Source organism: Coccinella septempunctata, chromosome 5 (assembly GCF_907165205.1).
Source record: "Coccinella septempunctata chromosome 5, icCocSept1.1, whole genome shotgun sequence".
In the NCBI taxonomy this organism is placed as follows: Eukaryota; Metazoa; Arthropoda; class Insecta; order Coleoptera; family Coccinellidae; genus Coccinella; species Coccinella septempunctata.
The window spans coordinates 38,450,181-38,477,370 of NC_058193.1; the positions used below are offsets into that span (position 1 = coordinate 38,450,181).

At 39.0% G+C, this 27,190-nt stretch overlaps 1 protein-coding gene across 1 annotated transcript in view; it reads right to left on the minus strand.

Annotated features, from left to right (window-relative positions):
- Positions 1-434: 434 nt before the first annotated feature.
- The window catches only part of LOC123314136 (synapsin), a 44,815-nt gene continuing 18,059 nt past the window's right edge, over positions 435-27,190 (minus strand). Inside the window, exons 7-9 of the mRNA XM_044899257.1 lie at positions 3,469-3,813; positions 3,108-3,405; positions 435-3,048 (exon numbers count right to left, since the gene is read on the minus strand). Coding sequence (XP_044755192.1) covers positions 2,888-3,048; positions 3,108-3,405; positions 3,469-3,813 — 804 coding nt within the window. The 3' untranslated portion in view covers positions 435-2,887. The remainder of the gene's footprint in view (positions 3,049-3,107; positions 3,406-3,468; positions 3,814-27,190) is intronic.

A 27,190-nucleotide genomic window follows, 5' to 3' on the forward strand; every position in this document is an offset into this window, starting at 1 on the left:
AAATTATTTTTGCTGTAGGTACGTATAACGCCTTGAATATTCCTCAAACAATAGGGGGTTCCACTTCATCGCGAAATAATGGACGACTTAATCCATTCCAAGAAGCGAAAAAACACGAGATGTCCATCTGAAATCTAATTTATATTCAGAAGAATACCTTTGTTTTGTGCATATTTCAGCCGGGATTTAGTAGGGGCCCCAGGTGTGGCAAATTTGAATTCAACCGACCGTTTCGCTCGATAATTTGTAAAAGAAGGCGTTGCCACGAGAAATTTTCAGAGGAATTGCGATGCTTATCTGATATTCAGATTCCAGGGAATATTGAATGATTCGATGATAGCAGTAGGTAGGTAGGTATCCATGAGAAATGAACAAGGAGCTTAGGAGCGCATCCGCCAGTTCCATGATACATTCGGATGGGAAAATAAGATTACTTTTGTCATTTCATTCCTTATATTTTTCCATTGACATAATACTATACAGTACGTTCTGCTCTATATAACTCATTTTAGGCGCTAAATCTACAACACAACCGCTTCATTATGCAAATCTTTTCTGGACTCACAACGATTACTGTGAATACTGCCAATCAACGAATTTTTTTTTCCAAATTGAACATTGAGATAAAGGATTAAATCAAAATGGTTTATCGTGGAATTCGAATTCGATATTGTTGATTTGGTGTCGGAAATGTATGATTGATTTTCTTGGCGAGAAATTGAAATACCTACAATACACTCTGATCGGATCATTAATTAATCAGCTGCATTATGCAGTATGTACGTCAGTGGTCGTAAAATGCACATAAATCTCGAATGGAATTCCAATCCAGATAAGAAACCTCCAATTCGTGCATTGGTAACTGTAAAAATTACATTTAAATTTGAATCGATCGATTCTGATTGAAAACATTCGGTTATAAACTGATACAACATGTTTTCTAGAAAGAAAAAACAAAATTCAGGCAGATTCCATCAAACTGTCGTGAGCATTCACTTTACGTGAAGTAACAACATATTTCACGTTGAAAGGATCAGATAATTCTGACTTCTGTCAAGCACATATTCATTCAAATTCAGTATATAGTACATAAAGAGGATTATAGTCTCCGAATATTACTTTTTCAAATATTGGAACGATTATGGTGTTCATAACATGTTACAACCGGTATATTGCTCGCATACAAGAAAGATATGAATTCTACGCAAATTGCACATAAGTTATTTACACTACAATTGGATAACATATAGAAAGGAACGATCCAAAATTGACAAACAATAGTTGTGCTTGGAAAACTGTTGAATTTACATATTTCTGGAACTTCACCTAGAGATATGTTCAAATTTTCATATCATCTATAGAAAAATGTTACAACATATATTTTATATGAGTTCACAATTCTCATTTTCTCAAATTCATAACGCGGAAATAACAATAAATACATATAATAGAAAAACAGTGATGCGATAAATATAATAATAAATTAACAAATATTAATAAAACTTGTATTCATTGATAAATAAAACAGAATGTTGACTCGCATATTATGTACATCGACAACATTTTAATCATTATAAGTAAACACACCCAGAAGCTTTATTACACAATGTTTGAGGCAACACCGAAATTTTTCATATTTTTAATGAGTAATCTACTGTCTCCAAAAAGTGCAAAACTGCTTAATTTCGTATAAAATTTCCTAAGAATTTTATCTTATACTTTCCTGACTGGATCCCGTGCAATGAAATACCGAAGTCTATTGAATTGAAAAAAAAATACAACACCGAATTCTGCGTGGAACGTAATAACCAATACAATTTCGGAATTTTTTATTTTTAAAATTGATTCACGACGAATGAATTCCTAGAATAATTTCGTTGTTCTATGATCGTTGAACAACACATGTCACGTACATCAATCAATAATTTGGTGCCAATATTCTAACTTTAATAATATTGTCATTACTCAATATCTACTTTTTCAACCCGTCAGTGCTTTCCATTCTAGATGGGTGTCTGTTCCCATATTCATTTACAAAACTCATCGAAGTACTATATTGCCATATCTAATATTTTCAACGTATATTTAACAATTTTTTATGTAATACAACAATGGCACTTTTTTAGTACCAGCCTCAGGCAGTGGAGTCGCTCTTCTCACGTATTGCTTGTTAAAACAGGCGATAGATGTGAAAGAGATAGAACTGAAACAAGTGGTTACTTGATAGAAAAAATATAATCCTGCTTGTTGAGACGAACACTTTTAATATAAAACTTTCTGATAAAACCACATCTGATTCAACAATTTGCGGTATATAATTTCATTAGGCCAAGGAATGTGCCTTGGGGAAGCTCGTTCAGTTTCAAGAAGACAATTGAGCGCTGTTCGTCATCTTCAGGTTTCTTGTAATTGATATAATAATTTTCATTCGTCTCAACAAGCAAGCAATCTCTTTTTGTTGACTATGTGGAAACCAAACTCACCCTACATCATACCCTCGTTGAAATATTTCGTCAAGATTGGCTTGTCTGAAATTCTTTTTCCACACTCCCAGCGAAAGTATGATGGGTTCAGCAGTTGCTAACTTCAAATCTACAAAAATTTCAAAAGTTTGGAAGAATTCAACGAAAGTTACTCATTTTCAGACATATCGTGGAATGAAGGAGAATTTACTTTATATGGTTTTCAGTTTGAATAATTTCGCTATCTATTTTATCCCCCCAAAAAGGTGATTCCTAAACAATATAGGTAGCTACTTTCGACTGAATTTTGAGCATCGAAATAAATAAAATCAACTCAATTCGTTTTTCAGGCCAATATGGGTCACATGTTTCATTTCTGGGAGTAAAAAACAGATATTTCTGGAGCTGCTCTTGTTCTTCGATCTTTACATGTCTCCGAATATACCAGCGAAGGTTTTTCTGAGGTTCTTCATGGTATCTTCTGTATCCTCTGGAGGAGGGTTGGATTGCTGGCTTCCCTGACGTTGGAAGGGTCTTGGTGGTGGGTCTGGAAGACGACCAGAACTCACAGTGCTAGTTTGGGAAGCTGAAACAAATGTTTTGTTATTGTAATATGACGAAAACGCGATTTGGTAGACTACTCACTTTGACTCTCTCTTCTACCGATACTAGAGAGCGAGACCTGATCAGGAGCTACAGAAGGGGGTGTTTCGGAATGCGTCAGACTACTGAGACTTCCTAAAATACCACGGGGTCCCACAGGGGGTGGAACAGGGTCCTCCATAGAACTTGGTGGGGTTCTGGGTCTACAGATAGCCTGCATTCTGGATGTGACCAAATCAGCGATATGACGTCTGTCATCTTCTTGAGAATCGCCCAGGAGGGTCAAGGCGCTGTCATTGACCTCTATTATGAATTCACGGCCATCCTTACCCACCACAACCTGGAAAAAATAAGACAACGAGGTCGTAGATTTCTATCTCTCATGTATTCATGTGGTACCGACCTCTAATGCGCAGATATCCAGTCCACCAAACAGATCAGACACCTCGTCGATCCACATTTTATATCTATCCGGCATGGTGATTTGCTCTAGCATGGCGGAGCCTATGTTGGTCTTCCAAGAGCCAGATATGGATTTCCTCATGAAGGCCTTGTAGTTGTGGCCTATTTTTTGTACGTGAATGTCATATTTCGAATCGATATAAGGCTCGACGGTGCAATAGGTGTCAGCTACGGCTACTACGCTGGCCATGTCTTGGAAATCGTTTATGTTGTCCACTTTCACCTTGCCCAAGCCGCTGTGTGCGTGGCCTATCTTGATAACGACCGGAAATTTGGAAGCCATGATCTGCAAAGAAGAAGGAGATATGTAGTGCATTCGTTACTCTAAAGATGACCTTCGAAAAATTCCCAAAAAGATGGAGTCAGTTAGAACTTCCTCAAGACCGAACGGTTGCGCCGAAATGGATGAAATTCTCAGATTCATTACTAGAAGAGTTGCTCTTTCATAATATGTATCACATTTAGATCTGCGATAATTTTCCTGGAAGAAAAACTACTCGCAATTTGACCATCGAAAAAATTCCAAAAAGATGGGTCAGTTCAAACTTCCTCAAGACCGAACGGTTGTGCCGAAATGGATGAAGTCCTCAGATTTTTCACTAGAAGAGTTGCTCTTTCATAATATGTATCACATTTAGATCTGCGATAATTTTCCTGTGAGAAAAACTACTCGCAAGTTGACCTTCGAAAAATTCCCAAAAAGATGGGGTCAGTTCAAACTTTCTCAAGATCGAACGGTTGTGCCGAAATAGATGAAATTCTCAGATTTATTACTAGAAGAGTTGCTCTTTTAGAATATGTGTTTTGTTCAGTTAAAACTTCCTCAAGATCGAAATACGAAAGTTTGGTGAGCAAATGTAGGTTTTCGAACATGTTAAATCTATAGAGAGCAATTTCGAAAGTCTGTTTGTCTCAGTATAGATTTCCATCTTGGAAATGTCGAATAATAACGGATTTATATAAAGAGTTGAAGTGGAGAGATTCTCGCGTTGGTCATTGCGAGCTAAATCAGCCAACGTTCCCAGTCACACATCCTCTCTTCCCAGAAAATCCAAGAAAACATGCGTTTCCCCCGTTTCCGTAAATACACCCACATCGCGAGTAACAAGAACGAAAAGGCGTTCAATTCCTCATACACCGTACGTCACCCGTTACCTCATCCTTGCTCCAACCTCCAAAACTGGAAATTGCGTCAGCTCTCCCTCTCATTTCGGAATTCGAATCTTCCCACACGTCGTGCGTGCCGATTCGAAAATTCCTCCGGTTTTGCCGTGTCGTGAATGAATTTATAATTAGATGCGATGCCTTCGTCGCAGGATGGATCATTCATTGGCTCCTGATAAGGATGACTCAGGCTGCCAGGAATGCGATGTTAGTGTAGTAAATAGAGGAATTTACGAGCGCGATCCGACCAGACTAAAAAAAATCGATTCTAGGTACCGACCACGATGCTAATCTAGTTAGTCATTTGTTGCGTAGGGATAGTTATTATGATTGATATTCCGCGTGGGTTCTTCGGAGCAGATGAAGAGCAAATTGTCCGTTTTGTATTCAGAACGGGGGCTGGTCACGTCATTACACGGTGATACAATGGTTGGTCGGGTTTACCACGAGAGTTATGAGTAATTTCTCCAACTGCTAGACCTTCTGGAGCCGATAGGTTGGGCTAGCGCAATACAATCAACGTTGAGTATGGTTCAGTTGGATCACTTCCTGTTGGATATCGATCAAGAAGACTTGAGATGAAGAACTGTTCTTTTCGACCAACAAGATCACAGTACCTTGTAGTCTTTCTTCACCAGTGACCAATCTTTGAGGTCCATGAGGTCATTTTCTTATAGATTTTCACAAATCAAATCTTCAATTGAAGTGGTGTCAAAAGAATATGTTGCAAGTCAACGATAACATAAAGCTTGACCACCAAACCTGGAGGAGGTGAACTAGAATCCCCAATTAGAAAAATCGATGCATTTCTTGGTATAATTGTGTTAATTGTAGATTTCAATAGGGGGTTTTGTTTCGTACTGCGACCTCAAAATCTATTGTGCCCCCAACAGTGCTGTTTTCTCCGCTATGTCGTCTAGTTCCAGAGTTCTAATGAACTTCAGTATCTGAGATGGCTTTAAGGAGATCACCCTCTTTCTTCTGCAAGATTCAAGACCAAAGAATTTTTTACGTTGGCTAGCAATGATGAAGAATTTTGCCACCAGGTGATCTGGAGTTTTCCCTTCTTTTCCACAGAATATGCACTCGTCAGTTTCTGCAAAACCCATTCGCATTAGGTGCTGCCTGAGGAGACAATGAGTTGTAGCATATTCTAGCTGTGTATGCCATCCTAAAATACTCCAGTAAAGAACAATTCCTGCCTGTGTCATTTAATATCATTTCTTTTGAAAGTTTGGATGGTGGGTTTTGGGTTCACTTCCCCAAAGTTAAGGTTTAATCTGGTTAGGCCTCGAAAAATGTTTTCATGTATGGCATTTTATGGAGTTCAGAAGAAGAGTAAAGAAAGACCTCATAATCATAATCATAATAGACCTACTATGGCTTATAGAAGTTAATAGAAGGGAAGGAGAAGAGGAAGGATTTAAGACAATTTATAGTATATAAAGTTTGAAAGATTTTGAAATCTATCAGTTCTTCTGCAGAAGCTTCCTTTCTTCAGCTACCATCCTGAAAAATGAAATACTATACAGTCGGCCGTCCAACATGCTGGTACATAGCTGCAAGAACGTCCAACTTCCGCCTTCTTGAGGCGCTGGTGCAGCCGTAACGGCCTATCCGCCGAAATAGGTTATGTCGAGCAGGTTACGCTGCGCAGCTCCGGCTCAGTGATAAGAATAACCGATTTTGGCACGGCTCAATTGTTATCGACGTGTGTGTCGATGTTTACAGTACGGTATGGCAATAGGTGGCTGAGCAGCGGTGGTGGGAAGTAGCTGAGCACGTTGTGCGCGAATAGGTCGACTGGGATCTCCTCTCGGGTCCTCAATATACCACTCAGTTATATTTGAGATAGCGGCGAAATAGCTGGTGCGGATTTTTTCAAGTTTCTCAGTTGGGTGCTGTGCCGGCATTCGCGTGCCACAAGCTGGGATATCGAGATAAACTGCCGTGAACAAAAAATGAGTGAGTGTAGATCATTTTTTGAATTTAACGAATTTCCCAATGATCTTGAATTTTCCTGAAATTTTACTCAAGAAAACGTAGAGAAAAGGTGTTGACAATTTTTCCCTCTATTCATTTCGTTAATTGGAAAATCAACAGGAGTTTGAGTTGAACTTCTAATTCCTTGGATTTCTCATTTTTCTAAATCGTCGTTTCTATGGAAGGGTAGTTTTCAATTTTTTGTGCAAAAAGCACTCTATCGAAAGTTTCTTGACTCCAAACATAAATATTCACATGAAATATTGGAATATATAAAATTTAAAAAAATGACAACACTCCCATAAGAATGTTAAATTTATTCGGTAATTCACAAATTTACCTCAGAGACCCATAGGAATAAATATTTTTGAAGTTTACCATCGTAAAGGAGAAGTAGCAGTAGATTCATACATTTCTTTGGATAGGATGAAAATCATATTTTCCAGTCATTAATTGATGATTATTGATCCTAAAAAATCGATGAATTTTGTATGAAATATGAAAGATTTATCATAAAAACTCGAGATGGAATTGGTCCAACTATTCCCTGGCTAGTTTTATCGGAAACCCGAGAATGATGTTCGAAATTCATTTCCGTAGATTTCAAGGTTGATCATAGGAATAAAAAAAGACAAGGAGTCAGAAAAGGAAGCATCCTACATGTTTCCACTATCGAGAAACTCGAATCGTCAAATTCTGCCAAATTTTACGATAACATTTATCTCAACCTTGTATTGAATGATGAAATCATTTGAGAATCCCACTACCAAATTCAACAGTAGTTTTGGATCTTTCGTTTCCAAAATCAGAACTTTGAGAAATAGCAATGCTAGTCTAAGTATGAGTTCCCTAATTGGAAATGATGACCTGCAAAGTCCCTCTCAGACTCCTTATCATTATTCCCAGTAACACCTTGATTTATGCTTCCTCAAAATCATAAAATCATTTTTCACCTTCTGGAGCAAGTCTAACACTGAATGCAATAATAGAAGATTTAATGATCCGTTCAAAAAACCAGTTTCAATCTTCATGTTGTTAACAGCAGTTCTTACGCGGGAAACTCTTCTGTTTGTCTTGAAATACGAGAGCCCGTATCGTAAACAAAGGTAATACTAGCTCCTAATTAAGCTCCAATCCATGTAATGAGCCAATACCAATAAAGATTATGAATAACTGTCCAGAATTCCTTCTAGAAGTAGCAGACGGTCGTTTAGACCTCACAACCATCGTATTTTGCTTTCCTTATAAGCCAGCCTATTGACCAAACGCAATAACAACACTTTACTCAATTCGTCTAATGTTAATAACAGATTATTTCGAATATATGCGCATTATATCGAGGCCGAAACATATAAAGTCGGTTAGAGATGTCCAGTGTTTGGTAAACAAGGCTTTTAGCCGAATACTTCTACAAAAAGGAGGAGTTTTCAACACCCACTAGACCAAAGCACATCTTGTTGTGTAAATATTGTCTTTCTGAATGAAATGGAGATGAAGAGTGACTTGTGGGAAGCAATTTTGGTGTCCGAATACATGAAGTAGATTTTCAGATTTGTATTTAAAGCGAGATGAGAAAAGAAGAGGAGGCATGTTCAAAAGAACGAAAAAAAAATCGTCTTTGTCGTCTTCATTTTCTCCGAAAACAGAGACTGTTTATTGTTATTGACCGCCTTCTCAAGAACCAAAATAAACCATCCTGTTCCTCTGGATGCCACAATTGTTATCCTTCACTCAGGGAGTGAACGTCCAATAAAGATCATTTACAATACATGACTCCAATTGCCAAATATTGAATAGGGTATTGCCTTGGCTTTTCCCAGATCCGAACATTCGGTTGAAAAAAAAATAAACCACAATATAATTTATTATGATATATGCGGTTCGTTCAACTTGCAAAATGTGCTGAATCGTTAAGTAAGATATTGTGGTATAGGCTGATACTCTAATTAAGATGATAATAAAACATTGAGTAATCAGAAATGAGCCAGTGTTCAACCAGAGATGTCTACACTTTTCGATTCTCATTTCTGCAGAGGCTGTCAAGATTTTTCAATTTGAACACTCGGTTTTTCCTTCAACATTTCGCAAATATGATAAAATATCACGCCTGAGTTTTATTATACAGATTTCCAGAAATCTTGCAGTTTTATCTGGATCTAGCGAAGTGAACGATTTTACATTATACAGCTAGGATTCAGAATCCATTAAAAATCCGAAATCTCTAATGATTCTGGCCATATCAACCTTTCAACCTTCGAGTTGAATAAATAACTGATTACTTTGAAATCGTTTTAATGAATCAGGATACTTATGGCAACCTTATTGGCTTTGAAACTCTACCACAGCGTCGACAAGAAACGAAGGTTGTTTTGCGTTTCGATAAAATTAATCCCATAATAATTGCTAGCTTCTCTCGTAACCTCTCCTTTTTTGGAAGGAGGGCTCCTCCCCGAAAGTTTGCTACCCGAGACCTTGATACTGATCGACTGTATCGGTAGTAATTAATCGGATGTATTAGTGGAGATTAAGCGGTTATTATCATCGAGATTGTGGGATTTTTTGCCAGGTGTAGGTGCAGGTCTTTTCTGGGAAAATTGATCGATTTGCGATATCAGGATTACAGGAAAAATATGAAGATTTGCTGTATGCATCGATTTGAAAATGCTATTCGGATATTGTGCCACTAGTTTGGACGGCTTCCTTAACTGCTCTTCACTGTTACTCCCTCCAAACACTGAAGTTTCAATGAAAATTTCATTATAACATGTTCGATTTACCAATATGGTCGATCATGACAGCACATACTAGTTTAAAATCGATTTAATATATTGATTATGTCCGACTCCCCCTCATGAATCACAGTGAACATGAATATTTATGATTGCACGAGAATGGGCATTATGAATATGGGCATTTTCTTGTCATTGCTTCGGTTTTGATGAAAAGCACGTTCATTGATGTACCTCATGAATATTAATGATTTTGGAGGAGATATTCTTTAGTATCTTTGAAATCCACGACAGATTGTTCCTTAAACAGGCGGTATATCATCATTATTTGGGAAAAGTAGAGGCCTATTACCCTCAGATCCTCCATTTTTCTGTCTGTATCATTAATCTCAATCCCAATTGTTTTTAGAGTAAAAGAGAAATGAAAAAACAACTAATATACTCCACTTATTCATCCTTATGACTGAGATGGCTACCTACATATTGAATTGATGAATGGAAGTCAGCGTCAAAGCATGATATTTTCCCAGCCAAGGAATTTTCCCCTCGAGATCCATTAAATTTGAATTATAAACCGTCTACCGCCAAATTTCCTCGGGCGCATAATAACATGAAAACGTATCTAATGTCGCCGTTATCCAGTTTGGTGTGGTATATAATAGCGTATCATTTCGTGTTCCGAAAAAGAACGAAATTGTGAAAAGTTGACATCAAATTAGTGTCTTACGTAACGAGTATCTTGAAGTTGAAAGTATCTACCGACAAATAATATTTTTTCGCTCCGATATTAGATTACTTATATGGAATTTAATTAGAGATAAGAGGTATGTTATGATCTCTCATATTTTATTAGCATAATCCACATTATATGAGCGTGAGGAAATATTTGAAGTTTGGAGCAGTCAATTATGCGTCCTTTCTGCTGCTTTCACGAAGTTGAAAAATGCAGTATCAGAAGTGGATGATTGCATTTTTTCATTTTGAGAATGAAGATGCTATAGTTGGAGCGTACAAGGGTAGTCACAAGATGAATCTTCTAGTGAAAATCACCAATCAGATGATTCAGTTCTTAGTTTCATTAAATTTAGATAAACACTGCGCAAAAAAATTAACGCACATTCTGAAAATCTCAATTTTAATGAAAGTTAACTCTACATTGACTTTATAACTTATTTTTTATGTTCTCTCGGGAATATTTTGAACGAAACAAAACACATTAAATGCAAGAAAAATTCAGGATTCCACCGAATCTTATGTGAAAGAAGAGAAATGAACAATTTTCAAAATACTGAAATGCTGATAAGTGATTTAATACTTGCTATTTCCACCCCTTGCGTTAATTACAGCTCGGCAACGACGGTTCATACTCAAAATGAGTGATCTTAAAATGTTCTGATCTAATCCTTCCCAGATTTCTCCGAGTTGGATTCCTAAGTCATTAAGAGTAGCTGAATGATTTTCTGAACTTCTCAGCCTTCTATTGAGGTTGTCCCAAACCTGCTCAATCGGATTGAGATCTGGACTTCTTGGTGGCCATTCCATTCGAGAGACTTCAACCTCTTCAAGGTACTCCTGAACGATGCGCGCACGATGGGGTCTGGCATTATCGTCCATAAAAATGCAAATGGCACTACATGATCTTCAAGAATGTTCCTTATATACTTATCAGCATTCATAGCTCCATTATCAACGACCACTAGGTCTGTGCGAGCAGTCAAAGATATTCCACCCCATACCATAATCGAACCAGTAGTATTCAGGAAATTGCACTGAGCATATCTTTCATGTGGACGTCTGTATACAAGGGAACGTCGATCAAAATGGTAGAGGCAGAATCTAGATTCATCTGTGAAGAGAACTCTTTCCCAATCGGCCTCTTCCCAATGGATATGCTCTCTCGCAAAATCCAAACGCGCCCTTCGATGGGCTGGGGTAAGAGCTGGGCCTCTTGCCGCGACACGAGGCCTTAAATCATATTCTCTGAGGCGATTTCTTATTGTTTGAGTGCTAATTTGCACCTCAAGTTTGCTCAAGCTGTATTTGAAGGAGGCGAGCGGTTGCAAACCGTTGTCTCAACGAAGAAACTCTCAAGTAACGTTCTTGAATGGCAGTTGTTACCCGTGGTCTACCCTGTCCTGGTCTTTGGACATTCATACCTGTCTCCCTGAATCGCTGCAACATTCTGGACACACTTGTATGGGAAACTCCAAACCTTTCTGCAATTCTTGTGTATGTCCACCCTTTTTCTCGCAACACTACCGCTTGGCACATTCCTCTTGGGTCAAATTGCGTGTTTCGCGTAGCATAGCGATCGAGTGTAGAAAATCAAACGAAAGAAAAACTATTGATCACTAGAATTGATCGAGAACAACTGATTTTAGAATGGAACCAATACTTTCAAAATCTGATAATATCTACTTTTTTTATTCCTGCTGGGAAAAAACATCTGTATTGAAGAAAACCGTTGAAAGTGGTTAACATATGCATGCATAATTCTAATAAAAATAATTATCATTGAGAACACCTTCAGTTGTAGAATAAATTTGAAATTTGCATAATGTGCGTTAATTTTTTTGCGCAGTGTATTTTTGATTGGCAGCTTGGATCTAAGCCTTCTATCAAGCCTATGATCAATGGTGGACATATAGTGCCTTGCTGAATGAAGGAGTGTTCTTAATATTCGGCAAAGAACAATCTGAACTCGAAATTTATTTGACTACCGGTGTCTTCACAAAGGATGATACACATGCTGCATATCTACTGTTGTACTAAAACTGAGTAGTTTTAAACTAATTCGAGAATTGTCGGAACGTTTGACGCATAACTCCTGCTGAAAGCTACGTTTCCAGAATAAATATCCTCCCATTAATCACAAGTGATGAAAAACAATTCTAGAGTTTCCTCTCGCCGGCGCTTACGTCGAAATTAACTACTCACTTCCGGTCATCCGGTGACATCTCAATTCTCTTCACCCGAAAACAAGAAACGGGACCATTCAAAGCGAAACCACCGACCGTAAAATAATAATAAAACGTTTTGATCGCCCTGCCGTATCACATATTAATAGACGGCCGCGTGGGCGCTCTGATTACGGCCGCCAAAAATAAACGATTCGATTTCGAAAATATACAAATTAGATGGGCGAATCGGCCTGTCTGTGTAGGTGATGTAAGATGCATCTGGGAACGGGATCGTTGCATTTTTCCCCAGGTTTTATGGGCAATAAGGCTATTGTTGGAACGAAGAGGTGGCCGCGGGCGAACAGCGAACGTTTTCGGGCGTTTTGAACGGAAACTGGGCTTCGGCCAGACGGCAGACTAGATGCCTGCCAATACTCGTCAGATAAAACATGAAGCCAAGCTTTCATGGGAGTAAAACACGTGTAGGGATTCTTATGGTCTTCAGTTTTGATTTGGAAACTGTCGAATGGGGTTCGGTGATACTTTCAACGCCAGGAAATGCTTATATCCAACTGGAAAATATCTGGGATGGCTCTGACGAGGTTATATCAAAGAATTCTTTACGTTGCCCTGCAAAGGTGCAGCATTCCATCACCAGGTGGTTTGGAATGTCATCCTCCTCCCCACAGAATCTATAATGATTAGTTTCTGTTAGACCCATTCTCATTAGTTGCTTCCTCAGGCGATAAAGCCCAGTGAGCAATCCAGTAAGATGTAGGGCCAGAAACTTCTTAGATATCACAGTGTTAAAGTTCTCTAGGAACTTTTTGGAATGATCCTTCCTAGGAAGATCCTGGCGGAGTGTTTCTTTCCTGAATCTGTTTCTCGTAGGGTTTCGGAGCAAAGTGTCCCTTTCCAGGTTCTTCATTACCTTTGATTTCAGGTAACCCTTATTATTCTTGCCTTTCGTTGAGAAACCAGGTGCTTACTTAGCTCCCAAATTGGAATACTCTCCAGTAACACCAGTGAATGAAGTCCTGCATTGCTCCCTAGAAGGGACAAAAGTTAAAACCTTTGGAAGACTTCAAAATTAGACATGGGCTTGTTTAGTTCACAACATTTAAGGATAAGTGAACGTTTATGAGTTAGTCAGGCTTCATGGAGGTTATATCAAAGAATGTTTTATGTTGGCCTGCAATGGCTTGGTATTCTGTCACCAGGTGATTTGGAATGTCATCCTTCTCCCCACATAATCCGTATTGATCAGTTTCTGCTGGACCCGATCTCATTAGTTGCTTCCTGAAGCGACAGAGCCCAGTGAGCAATCCTGTAAGAAGGTGTAGGTCCAGAAACTTCTTAGATATCACAGTGTTAAAGTTCTCTAGGAACTTTTTGAAATGATCCTTCCTAGGAAGATACTGGCGGAGAGTTTCTGTACTGAATCTGTTTCTCGTAGGTACGTAGGGTTTCGGAGCAACGTATCTCTTTCCTTCCAAGAGTGTTGGCTTCTTCATTTTCTTTGATATCAGGGAACCTTTATTATTTTTGCCTTTCGTTGAGATACCAGGTGCTTACTTAGCTCCCAAATTGTAGTACTCTCCAGTACCTCCAGTGAATGAAGTCCTTTCCTTTGCTCCCTAGAGGCGACGAAAGTTAAAATCTTTGGAAGACTTTAAAATTTGATATGGGCTTGTTTAATTCACAACATTTTGGGATTAGTGAACCTTTTCGAGTAAGTCAGCTTGCATCACAAGGAAAAATCTTCCCGATATTCAAGATAGGCCCATAATTGATTCGTTCGTTCTTCATTCACTGGTAGGACGACACTGTTGCTGCTCCATTTAAGGCCGTAGTATGTAAAACCTCACTCTCCCATTCAGATCGAAACAGGCGCCCAAAAACCAGCGACTTCTCTCCGTTCGACCACCCAAATAAAGCCGGAGATCGAACCGCTCACCTTCAATGAAAATTCGGACCATCGCCGGCCGTTGCTGCATCTCCACCGGGACCGTGGGCTCGCATATCTTAAAATTCCTCCTCGAAGACGGAGTGGGAGGGCCTCGGCAATAACGGCGATGAAAAATGGGACCCCTGTCTCAGCTCGAATTAAAAAAATTCACGGCTAACCTCGTGAATGATGATAAATCGTGCCTGACCGCCCAAAATGTTTATTTGTAAACAGACTGGGAGTTACGTCACGTCAGTTGGAAGCAGAGAGCAGTCGTGCGACCTTGGCACATCTATCTATTTCGTTGCTCGCTCGCTACTGATGAAATTCCCTTCTGTGTTTACCCTTCCGCCAGTGTTGCCAATCGGCGGATTTTTATCCGAATTGCGGATTTTTTTAGCTCTTGCGGATTTTTTTCGGATTTAAAAATATTTCGGATATTTTCGGATTTTTTTATGTTATACAGTTTCAAAGAATTTCTGAAGAAATTGAATTATTCAAATCAATTATTGAGGCTCTTACCTCTAGATGATTGAATAATTCAAATCAATAGTAGAGGCTTCGTCCACTAGATGTTCCGTTATAATTTATTGGTCGAAATATATCGTTGAATATTCCCATTGGGAACTGGAGAAAGCATGTTAAAAAAAAAACGCCAAGTGCACTACTTCAGGAGTGGAGCGAAAATGTGTGCGTGTAATTGGAAAAACGACTTTCTCACGAATAGAATATTTTTTTTGTAAAGAACTGTACGATCTGCAAAGTTTCTTGAGGTTTACGAAAATGTGCGAGCTTTGACCTCAAATAAAAAAATCGTACAAGCGGAATCGATGGGGATTTTTGGAAAAGCATTTGTTTATGTTTAAGTAATGAAATAACGTATTCGGTATTCTAGACCAAGTACAAAATTCAGCTACCACTAGAGGGCAGGATATTCGCAGCTCAAAAAGGTTAGTGAAGATTTTTCACATTGAAAAAATGATTGGAATATTGAGAATAAAAAATTGTGTTATCTGTTTTCTTAATTATTTAATTGTTCGATGAACGAGCGGATTTTTTTCGGATTAAGTTACGGAAGCATCGGATTTTTTCGGATTTTTTGTCAGATATTTCGGATTTTTCCATAAATTACCATTGGCAACACTGCCTTCCGCGGAGTCCGCTGCTGGCTGATTTGGAATAGGAAGATTAGACGTGATTGATGGTTTGTGTCCGATTGATGAATATCTGACGGCATCCTTTTCTTGGAAAACGGGGAGGTCGGTTTTTCGGCTGAGCCAGGCCATGCTCATTGTGATTCCTCGGCATAGAAATGTACGGCTTACCTAGGGCTTTATCTCGGATTCACAATGGTTATAAATATCTTATCCCAACAGAATCTTACTCTGGTATCACAAATATAGGTGGCCTGTCGACCAGAGATCACCTGATCCTTCAATGAGTCCAACCCAATCGCTTTAGACCATTTTCAACTTGAAATTACAGAGATTTGATCGAAATTAAAAGCCTTTAGTTCCTATAGGAACAAGCTCGCAATTGGTTATGGATTTCGGAGGGAAAATTCTGTTAGTATGATGATTTTTTAGTTTTGATACTGAATAAAATACAGTCTTACGAGTCTTTGACTCGTACAAATATTTTAACAGTAGATTTTTGAGGTCAAAAGAAACACTTTTTTCCTATACCATTTTTTCCGATTCGGCCCTGATAAAAAAATGTAGCTATTTTAATTTTCCATAATGAGCTGTGCCACCTCTGAAAAACAAAATTAACTTCAGAATAACTAGCTGAATCTGTGACACTGCACATCTGTGGATCTTCTAAACAGAATAGTATTCAGCCAATGTACCCTATTTTTTAAATTTCACAGATACTTTTTAGTTTTTGAACATCAATTTACTCGAAAACGACGCATTATACGAGAAAATATGACGAATACTTTAATTTTACAAAACGTTCAAATATTCATTATAAAGCGTCCAACTTAGTTTCAAGAGTTGGGTTCTTTGAACTTTTGGTATTTTTTTGGTACGTAATGGTCATAATGAGAAAACTGGAAGACGTGGGTGATATCTTGAGTTCGAAAAAGATTAATCAAATAAATGAAAAACTATATTCAGAAATTCATTTCATTCGATAAAACCGTTTGTGGGATAGAACTAAAAATATCATTTTTTATGGTTTTTCAACGGTCTGTATCTTTCAAACCGAGCCGATTCGCAAAAAATGGTAAAGGAAAAAGGAGTTTATTTTGACCTCAAGAATCTACTGTTGAAATATTTGTACGAGTCTCATCCTGTATAAATTGTAATGATACAAAAATCGAGTTTATTTTCAACGTGGCTAGTTTGTTTATCTTTATCAAGCTAAACCAAGCGTTCTAAGCGATATTCACAGTTTGCATGGATTGCAAATTTTGACTAAGTATCAGTTTCTAGTTGATTTTAGACGAAAAATAAATCACAATAACAAAAACTATTTCTCCTTCAAGATAAAAATGATCGATTTCGAGCAACAACAAGCGTCTCAACCAAATCTCACGACTTGTGTTAATTGCCAGCTATGCTTACTGTCAGTGCCGAGAAAGATGTGAAAGAGATAAAGAGATTTGCTTGGATTTAACAAAATTTAGACAAACGTCGATCTCCTATCCCGATAATCTTTCTGTAGCCTCCTCGTTAATCTGATTATTCAGCCTTTTCCCCATTTGTCTTGTAAAGTTGTAAATACGGGACCTTTCACGACCGTCAAACTGTCTCTGAGGGAGACCCAATAAAACCAAAATCCCGACCTTAACGAATTGCGACAGCTGGCCTCTCATTTCCAGCGATTAAAACGCACTTCCAGCAGCGGCAACGTCAACAAGGCTGAGGCGGCAGCCTTTAAACCGCACATTCATCTCAATTTGGGATCCGGTCTTCGGGTTTCGAAGAAAGTGAAAGTGCCACAACGAAGCGGATCGCCGTATTTTCCGTGGTACACGACCCGGTGGCATCGGGCTACAAAAATAGGGGAACGGAGCCTGACGATCACCTGCCTGCGATAAATTTCTAAACTGCGCGGGGTCGATACAATCTACAATCTGCCTATCGAAAACATGGATCGTTAATTCGATGAAAAATTTCATTTACAATCTCTTCTGAGTGCAGTTTTACCCTCACTCGTCACCCGTAAAATGGAGCACTAGTGGAATAATAAACAATCAATTTTACTTATTTTTTATCATTATCAATATCAACAAGAGGTATTAAGGGGCTTGTAGTTGTCATCGTTTCAAGAACTGATGTAGATACCTGTCGAAGTTTTCGATAAATCTCTATACTCTACTTTACTATTTAACCATATTTCGCACATTATCTTCACTGAACAACATATTTTTTGAACAGGAAAGAGACGTCTAGTCAGACGAAAGTTAATTCAATCAACAATACCAGATAACTTCCATTGAGGTTGAACTTCCTTCTTCGTTGCTGAATGCACCGTTTATCAAAACCGATAAAGTTAGTTAGGATTCCTAATTTAATTAACTGGATAATTAATTGCCTAATGTCTAGACCTGAGCTGAGAACGTTAGATAATTTCAAGGCTCGGATAATTCTTTCGTTTTCCTCCTGAGCAAATGATTAATGTGAACCTCTTAGCATAAAATATTATTTAAATTGTACATACATTAGTTCTATGGTTCCTCGAGTAATGGAATACTTTCATTACCGAATTCACAAGTCATACCTTCTGATGACCTGTCAAATTATTTATATACAGCCCGTAAGAATGCCTATGTTATTTTATCATTAGTTATCCTCTGGCACACAAATGATCTCTCGAGGGATTTTGAATGTTACCGAATCGATTCATAGAAGACCTTGGTTGGCAGTAAAGCCATAAATTTTGAAATCGATTTTCCGAAATTGAGATTGGGAAAAATCTCAATATTGCCTTGACATAAATCGTTACATTGTAATGAGGTTCGATTAGAATACGTGGAAGGTCTCAAATGAAATCACAGCCATTTAAATCATACGCAATGTACCCATAGCTTGAAAGAAGAGGATGATTCGTTTTCTTCTATTAGTCGTTGTTATAGCTTTGGTTAATTCCTTACGGATTCTTCGTTGTTTGAAAAACATCAACCACGCGTTTCCTCTTTCCCAATTTCTTGGCATTCTACTGCACGGTCGATTTATTGAATGTTTGTCGAATTCCTGAACCTTGCCCCCTTAAAAATATTAGAAATCGATCCTTTATTTACACGTACCGCATACCTTTACCGGCCGACGCTTCGTGTGCTTGGACTTTGATCGAGGTACTGCAAATTTTGCAGAGATGCGATAAAAACAATACAATTTTAGCGGAGCTGACTGGACTGAAAAATGATAAATGCTATTTTTACCGAGATCGGGTATCGTCTCTGGTCGCGTTTTCGTCTGCTCAGGAAAAAATAATCGTTGCGATATTCCCTGGGGAAGAGATAATACAATCCGATATTCGACTGGACGAACAAGAAATAGGACGAGAGGTATGTGTGGATTTAACAGAATGCGAAAGCCTGTGTTTTCCATCATGGGAAGGAAATGAAAAGATGAAATGGGGCACCCTGACAAACTGTCACGATCAGCTGATACGTCGTAGAGCTTACAAAGCATTTGTTTGAACCGAGTTGATTGAATTTTTTGGTTTTCCACCTAGTTTTGGTTGTGCTGTTTTTTATGGAAGTAGGGGACAGAAGATCAAGTGAGCTTCTCGTTCTGTTAGGTCACTGGAAACTCATTTTCCGATCATATAAAAAGGCCTGAATAAGTACAGTTTCTGTGATAACAGGTGACCACATATAGGGTCTAAATTTATAGATTTCACAGTTCAAAGTCTAATGAAGCTCGTCGAACTAAAATTCCTCGAAATAAATGCCATATTCTATACCTATTAGGGTTGTATTCAACCCTGACGTCTCAACTGAACATTCCATCATTATAATATTGAAACTATGATAGAAATTCCCACTATTCTATCTATCGTTACAGATTTCATTGATCGAATCGATCAAAATGATGCACGTTCGTTAAATAAACATTATCGGGGCAATCAATCAGCTCGTTCATGATTGTAGACATTATTGCAAAAGACGCTTCGAGCATTGTAATGAGCTGATGATAGGTATGAGAACGTAGCCACTAATGAAACTATTTGCAATTCCTATAATTCGAGAAGGTGATAAAATAACCATGTTCTTACTCTTGAATATTGATCTTAGCAGTGACATTTGACTTGACTTTGAGGAAGGGCGTTTTTCGATGAAACACCAGGTGTTGGTTGTGAATTATAATTTTTATAGGTCATTAATGAATATTCAGGAACTTGTTTGTTAATTTTTCTTCAGGAAGCCGCACTGCCCTAAATCTCCTGTTAGAATTTTACGACTGATTGTCTGGAGTTTATGGTGTATGTCAGAGTCGCCAAATGAAATTGACAATACAGCGCAGTAAAATGGATGTGAGCTAAATTATCCAAAGCACTCACTGGAATTCTATATAACAGTCCACTATACTGGAAAGCTATAGATATACAACATATCCATTTAATCTCCGAAGAAATTACTGACTATAATAGTGTGAATAATTTCGTCAAATTTGAATTTTCTTCTAATAGCACCAGCTATGAGTACATATCTGTAAAGAACAGCAATTTCGTCACTATACCTTGAGATAATGGAACTTATGTTTTACCTCAATGAACTGACGATGCAATTCAGCGAGAAATATAATAAAACAAAGAAAAGGAATCATCGTTTACTGGAATATTTGCACATTTGTACAGAAACATTCTGTCTGAATGGTTAAACATGTCACACCGTTGTTAATATTTCATAATTATACGATATTAACATATACATAGCTTCGCAAATCCGATAATGCGAAATCACATTGTTTTTGTCTTGCCTCTGTCATGTAGGACAAACCTACAACACTCACAAATTTCGCATTGTGTGTCAATAATGTTACAGTAAGGTATGCGAGAAATGTTTTCATATTTGGTCTGATATTTGTTGTTATTTTCTGACATACAAGACGATGCTGGTGAAATAGAACTTGACATTTCCATTTTTAGAAGCTCGGTGCACTGAACAGAAAGTCGACACAGGTTGCAAAATGTGTTTAATCATCAGAGGAATCATGTTATGGGATGTGCAGAAAACGGTGGTCGTCTGGATCATTTGTAATAACAATTTTATTCGTGCGAATTGAACTGAGTCTATATTCTGCGAATATACAGACAAATATCACATTGAAAATAATTTCCAGATTCTAGCAAGTAATTGTGTTTACATATTGGTCATCGAATAAATGATTTAAGTGCATAATTTGGGTAGATGCATGCATAAAGGAAAAAAAAGGATTTTGTATATGATTAAGTCGAAAGTTTCAGGACTTTCCCCATTCTTTCCACTTGATGCACGAGACCGAATTTCACGCACTACATTCTTTCATCCGCAACATTGATAATTTCCTTGAATCGGGTCATTCTCGAAGTTCCTGGCTTACATTTTCGCAACTGGCGCCAACCAAAACCAGGCCGAATAAAGTTCACCTTCGGAATTGTTTATATACTCGCATAACTTTCGTTGCGATTCACATATACACACACAGTGCTTTATAATATCACCTAGCAGATAGCGGGCGTCAGGATTATCGAAAAAAAATGTCTTCGCATATTATAATTGTTCAATTATCGGATACCGTGAATTATTATTCGATTTGAGATATCGCATAGCGGCGACCGCAGCGCGTCATTTTTTTTCGGCTGCTGCAATTTATCCAGTCGCCGTATCGATATAATTATTGTCGGTTATTATTGTACGGTTATCATTGAGTTTTAATTATCTCTCGCTTGTATTTAATTCGAGCCGTAAATCGAATGTCGGTACGGTTTAGAGAAACGACGTGACTGGTGTGAAAGCGGCCTTAAGTTGTTCCTTCGGCGACTGGCAACTGGGTTTCGAGAACTCTAAATAGGTCAGTGTATTTTATTCCACCTCTATCCCTTCGATCCTACGTGAATTTGGGAGTAGTAGAACGACCACCGAAGTTTTTTTGATGCTGGGTCGACAATTCTATGGAAATAACGCTGTTTTATGAAATTGCCTTTTTTTCTTTATATTTTAGCCATAACTTCGACGTCGATGATGGATTTTTCTCCAATGTTGTGAAGCACCATACTTAGTCTATACGTAATTGGCGCAGATTGTTTCTTTTCAAGCTATTTTTGTTGTACAGGGTGTGAATTCAGGGAATCCAACAATTTTTGACTGAGAATTCAGACGTGAGGGACTTGTAAAGTTTTCTTCATGTTGGGAGGATTATTAGGTCAATACCTCGGGACATTTTTGTCATTTTCTCGAAAAATTGTGAACCCCTATTTAATGAAATTCAGTTTTTCTAGTAAAATTCTCCTTCTTTTAAAGAACATTGGCAGATTAATGGTTTCTTCTATCGATTCAGTGAACTATGATCGAGTTTCTAAACCATAATTAAGCATAAGCCATAAGCCATAAGTGTATATACTGCATATACTTCATCAAGGAATACTTGCAGTGGCGTGTAAAGGAGGACATGCACGGCAATGCTGTCGATCATCCTTACATCCAACATCGGCTAGGAAGAATCGAAGTTATAGCTAAAATTCTAAGTAGAAAAAGTGATTTTAGATGATTATCTTTCTATAGCAAAGCAATTTATCTGAAACTTGGCAAAGATCTCCTGACCATCCAGAATAAGGAGAATCTTTGTAAGACCCTTTACTATTCCCAAGGTTTTCGCCAAAAAACAAAATTTCTCGGCTATATCACACTGAAACCCTGTACAACAAGGAGGGATTGAACAGAAATACCATGTGCGAGTGACAAAGAGGCAAGAGATAATGTTTTGCATCTTGGAGTGAAAATCCAACATCACCAAAGTAATATCGAAGTTATTGCAACTCAATTATGGAGCTGTCCAACTCCATTTGCTCCTTACTTCATATTGTTACAAGCACGAAATTAAACTGAACAATATTTCGTTGCTTTCCCAGCCTCAAAAGATCCATTTTCCTCGGATCTTCAAATCCCAAATTTCCTGCTCAATACCAGACACTTTCACACTCTGCAAATAAGACAACATGCCGTCCCTCTCCCACGCATAAATTCCCAAACACATTGTCGTCGAAGAAGCGCCATAAAAGCGGAAAACTCCGAACGATCCTATCTGCAAACAATGAAATTCTGATCGTAAAAATCTGAATGATGTCATACGTCCGACAAATTTATTTTCGTAGTTTGATGCTGCGGAGGTTTGGAGGTCGCACATCATTCAGCAGCCACCGAATGCAACTAGCCGATCAGGTGGTTCTCGCTCGCACAAAAATAGCCGGATAGTTGTTACGAAACGTCGTGTGTACTTGTTAGATAGGTTTTAAGGCCAGGCGGACCGCGAAGAGTTGTGGGCATTAGGTGGTCGACGACAGCTACAACTTTCATCGGTTTGACAGTGAAATGTTGCCCATTTGTCCCGCTAACGTTCTCTCGATTCGGGCTTCAAATGGAACTAGGTTCCAGCTTATTATCTCTCGCGAACTCCACTTCGAATCTCCCGAAAACAATCTCCTACGTGGAAAGGAAGGTAGTGGAACGATCTAGGAACAATTTCCAACCTTCAAACTCAGCCGATTCTAGTCGAAAGCTGTAGGGAGCATAATGGGATGCTGCTTGATCTTCGTACCAAGTTTCATCGAGTTTTCTTCAGTGGTTTCCTCGGTGCAAACGTTCGGTTTTGACGAATTTTCAACTGACCTCATCAGTCAACTTTGGAGTCGCGGATCTCCCAGAAAAATCATCGCAGATCCACATGTGATACATATTCTGAAAGCGCAACTCTTCTAGTGATAAATCTCGAAATTTCATCGATCTTGGTGCAACCGTTCGATCTTGACGAATTTTTAACTGACCCCATCTTCTTTCTGCCACAGTGATGGCAACGTTTCTCGTAGAAATTGAAGAACCAAAGAGCATCCAGGGCATCAACAAGGACGCAAAGGTTGCTTTGGTCCTAGGCGGTTCTACACGAAAAAGAGAACCACTCGAAAGCGTTTCATCGAGTTTTCTTCAGTGGTTGCCTCTGTGCAACCGTTTGGTTTCGACGAATTTTCAACGGACCTCATCAGTCAACTTTGGTGTCGCGTATCTCCCAGAAAAATCATGGCAGATCCACATGTGATACATATTCTGAAAGAGCAACTCTTCTAGTGATAAATCTCGAAATTTCATTGACCTCGGTGCCACCGTTCGATCTTGACGAATTTTTAACCGACCCCATCTTCTTTTTGCTACAGTGTTTTCTCGAAATGATGAACCACGGAGCATCCAGGGCATCAACAAGGACGCGAAGGCTGCTTTGGTCCTAGGTGGTTCTACACGAAAAAGAGAACCACTCGAGAGCGTTTTGCATCATCTAGAAATGAAGCACGTGGCCGCCTGCCCAGCGTTTGATCTGCCCAGTCTCGCTCCGATGCGATTTTTTCGCTGGACCATCGTCGTCTCCATCTATCTCGACACGTACCACGCTAAACGATCACGTTTAACGGCATGCAATACCGGACGGCGATAGTTACACGATTTAAGAGATGAAGTACGAAAAGAAAGGGGTCATTGCCGCCCGTTTTGCAGCTAGCGACTGCAGCTAGCCGTTTTGCATACGAGGTCGAAAAAACCGCCTGATGCATATCACGCTCCGGGCTCGATTTTTGACGGATATTCTTGAGGTGTCCGCAGAGGATAAATAGCCGATCTCATTCGGATCAAGGATGGGTAGGATCGGTGGTGTGCCATTGAGGTTATTTGCATTTCCTGCGGGTCGACTCGACTCAATGCGATGCTGATTGAGCGGTTATTTCTAGAGGATTCGCATTTCTGCAATGTGAATACAACAACAGGACCAGCTGATGGACTATTTAGGTTTGGTGTTAACTCAAGATCTGTCCAAGAAAGTGATGATATTGATGAAGGATTGAGGTGAGAGGTTTTGGAGACATGTCACATGTGATGTGACCTGTAGAAGAACAAAGCCCCGTATAGCCCTTAAGAAACACCAAGCATCTCCTTAAACCCCTAAATGGGGAAGAAGGTGGTCATGTTGGGACATGTTTTCGACTATGTTTCGATAGTAGGGCTCAATAATTTCCACCTTTCATTCACATTTGAAGTCCTAATGATCCTCTTCTTGAAACAATTGAATGCAGTTGAAATACTTTAGGATTCTTCGAAATTCTGTACCTGAATCAAGTCAATTTAGAGAAATAATGAGTTCCATAGTAATTCAACATACAGGATCGAAGTATGAGTTATGCATAACTTTCACAATCTCAGATTTTCAACTTTCTTCTGAAGCCTTCCGGAAGTAGCTTTTATACAAGGTGAGCTTTTGTCTCGTACAAATATTTTAACAGTAGATTCTCGAGGCGGAAAGAAACACTTTCCCATACCATTTTTTTCGATTTGGCCCTGATAAAAGATATAGCCATTTTGAGTTTTCATAATGAGCTGTGCCACCACTAGAAAAACAGTCATCAGTGTCATCAGAATGACAAGCTGAATCTGAGACATTGGGGAGAAAGTCCCCAATTTCTCGAATTTCACACAGATATATTGACTAATGGTCATAATGAGAAAACTGGAAGACGTGGGTGATATCTTGTGTTCGAAAAAGATTCATCGAATAAATGAAAAACTATATTCCGAAAATCATATCATTTGAGAAAGCTGTTTGTGAGATAAAACTAAAAATCATTTTTTTTTTATGGTTTTTCAACAGCCTGTATCTTTTGAACCGAGCCGATTTGGAAAAAATGGTTGAGGAAAAAAGTGTTTCTTTGGACCTCAAGAACCTACACTTAAAATATTTGTACGAATCAAAGACTCAGCCTGTTTTTACGTAGTGTGGCTCAGAACTGAACCATTTCTCCTCCAACTTACATCCCACAAACGATTCAAGACCGGCAAATCCGAGATTGATCTCGCCCGCAGCAATAAACCCCCAAATTGCATCCAGAAGACCATGAACCTCCTCGCTGCCCAACAATATATCACATACTAAGACGCAGGATCTCATTAGCATGTCATAAAACCGATTTGCGAGCAGGTATCGGTCGGAACAGACGCCAGACAATGCGTTTCGGCTCACAATTTCGATTGTCCGTTTAGGACTGGATCCCATAATCCGTCAGCGAGCCTCTACAAATCCTGCGGTTCGAATTAACGACTCGCACCTGGATGATTTACGGCCAAAACGGGCCAATCGATTTCGCGACTATAATCACCAGGTCTCGTCTTTCTTCCTCTGTCGTGCTGCGTTTGATTTAGGGGGTCGTAAAGGTGTTACCATTCGGAAACTTGACCTCTGGTAAGGGTTGGCTCGGCTTGCTTAGGCAATGGTGATCATTGGAAGAAGAAAATCCTTTCTGTCACACTCTTTGTTCGCCAACAACTGTTTCTTTTGATTGGATCATTATGCCAACAGTGGATGTTCTAGAGAAGTATGTAGTGCAAGAAAATCCATCAATGCTTGGCCAATCTGACGGTTCCAAGAGCAATAGCTTCTTACCTTCCAGACGTATAGGTGGTCTTGGACCTTGTGTAGCATGGAGGCTCAAAATCTTAGCCTAGATACTAGATTTCAAAAAGGACTGCCTTGCACTGTGATCTTAAGATCTATTATGCCCCCCATCAGAGCTGTTTTTGACGCTAAGTCGATCAGTCCCAGTTCCAGAGCCTTGAAGAACTCCAGTATCTAGGATGGCTTCAAAGAACTCACCTTACCGGTGCTGCAAGGTTCTGGTCTAAAGTGTTTTTGCGTTGTCCAGCAATAGCAAGGCATTCTGCCACCAGGTGATCTGTAGTTTCATCCTCTTCCCCATATAATCTGAACTAGTCGGTTTCTGCTAGACTCATTCTCCTTAGGTGCTTTTAAGGCGACCATATCCTGTAAGGGGATGTACCATATTCTTGGTGAGATCTATATACCTACTTCTTAGATCTCGCAGTGTAAGAGTTCTTAAGGAGTGTTCTCCGAGGTGATTAACTTTCTTTCTCCTGAAACTCTTTCATGTAGGTACATTTTCCTATACCACAGAAAGTTTCGAGAAGGAGTTTGTTTTCCTTTCCTGGCAAGTGTGTTGGTGACCAGTAACTCAGGCTAAACAGGCCTTGTTCTTGCATTGCTCGTTGAGTTTCCTTCGGTTACCCACATAACCTGCCAGCTCAGATCTTTCATCGCAACCTGACTGTCAGAATGTATTGCCATATCACATTTTATAGGTTATAGGTTTCATAGGTAGTCTTGGCCTAAGAAATAGGAATACCAGAACCAAGTTTCCTCATTTAGTGTCACTCAGTGTACACGCATACATCTCTCTGACCATCCACCAGTCCACCTTCATTACCGACTCCATCTCACCTCCGAATCCCATCAACGCTTTAACCACTCAATTTTCCGAAATTAACCATCGGATGAGGTTGTTGGCATTCCTGTCTACGATGACGATCATCCACCCAGGAAATGAGATACAATGGCCAATAAATTTGCCCGCTGTACGTCGTCGTACAGAAAGTGAGGAGTCAAGGCAAGAGTTCAACTCCACATGGCGTGGCATAAGACACGCGGAAGAAATTCAAATAACCACAGACCGACGCTGTAATATACCGTGCTCTTTGACACGGGATTCTCGACGGTGCCAGGATCGGATCCAGTGAAAAACCGGACCTTTTATACTTCCGTTTTCCGAGTGGCATCGAATCATGATTCTTCTCAATTGACAGATCCAAGTTTTGGTGTTGAGATTCTCATGGTTCTGATTGAGTGATGAATTTCTTACAATATTTTACGTTGCGTCCTTTCTAAAGAGTTAGCTTCATGT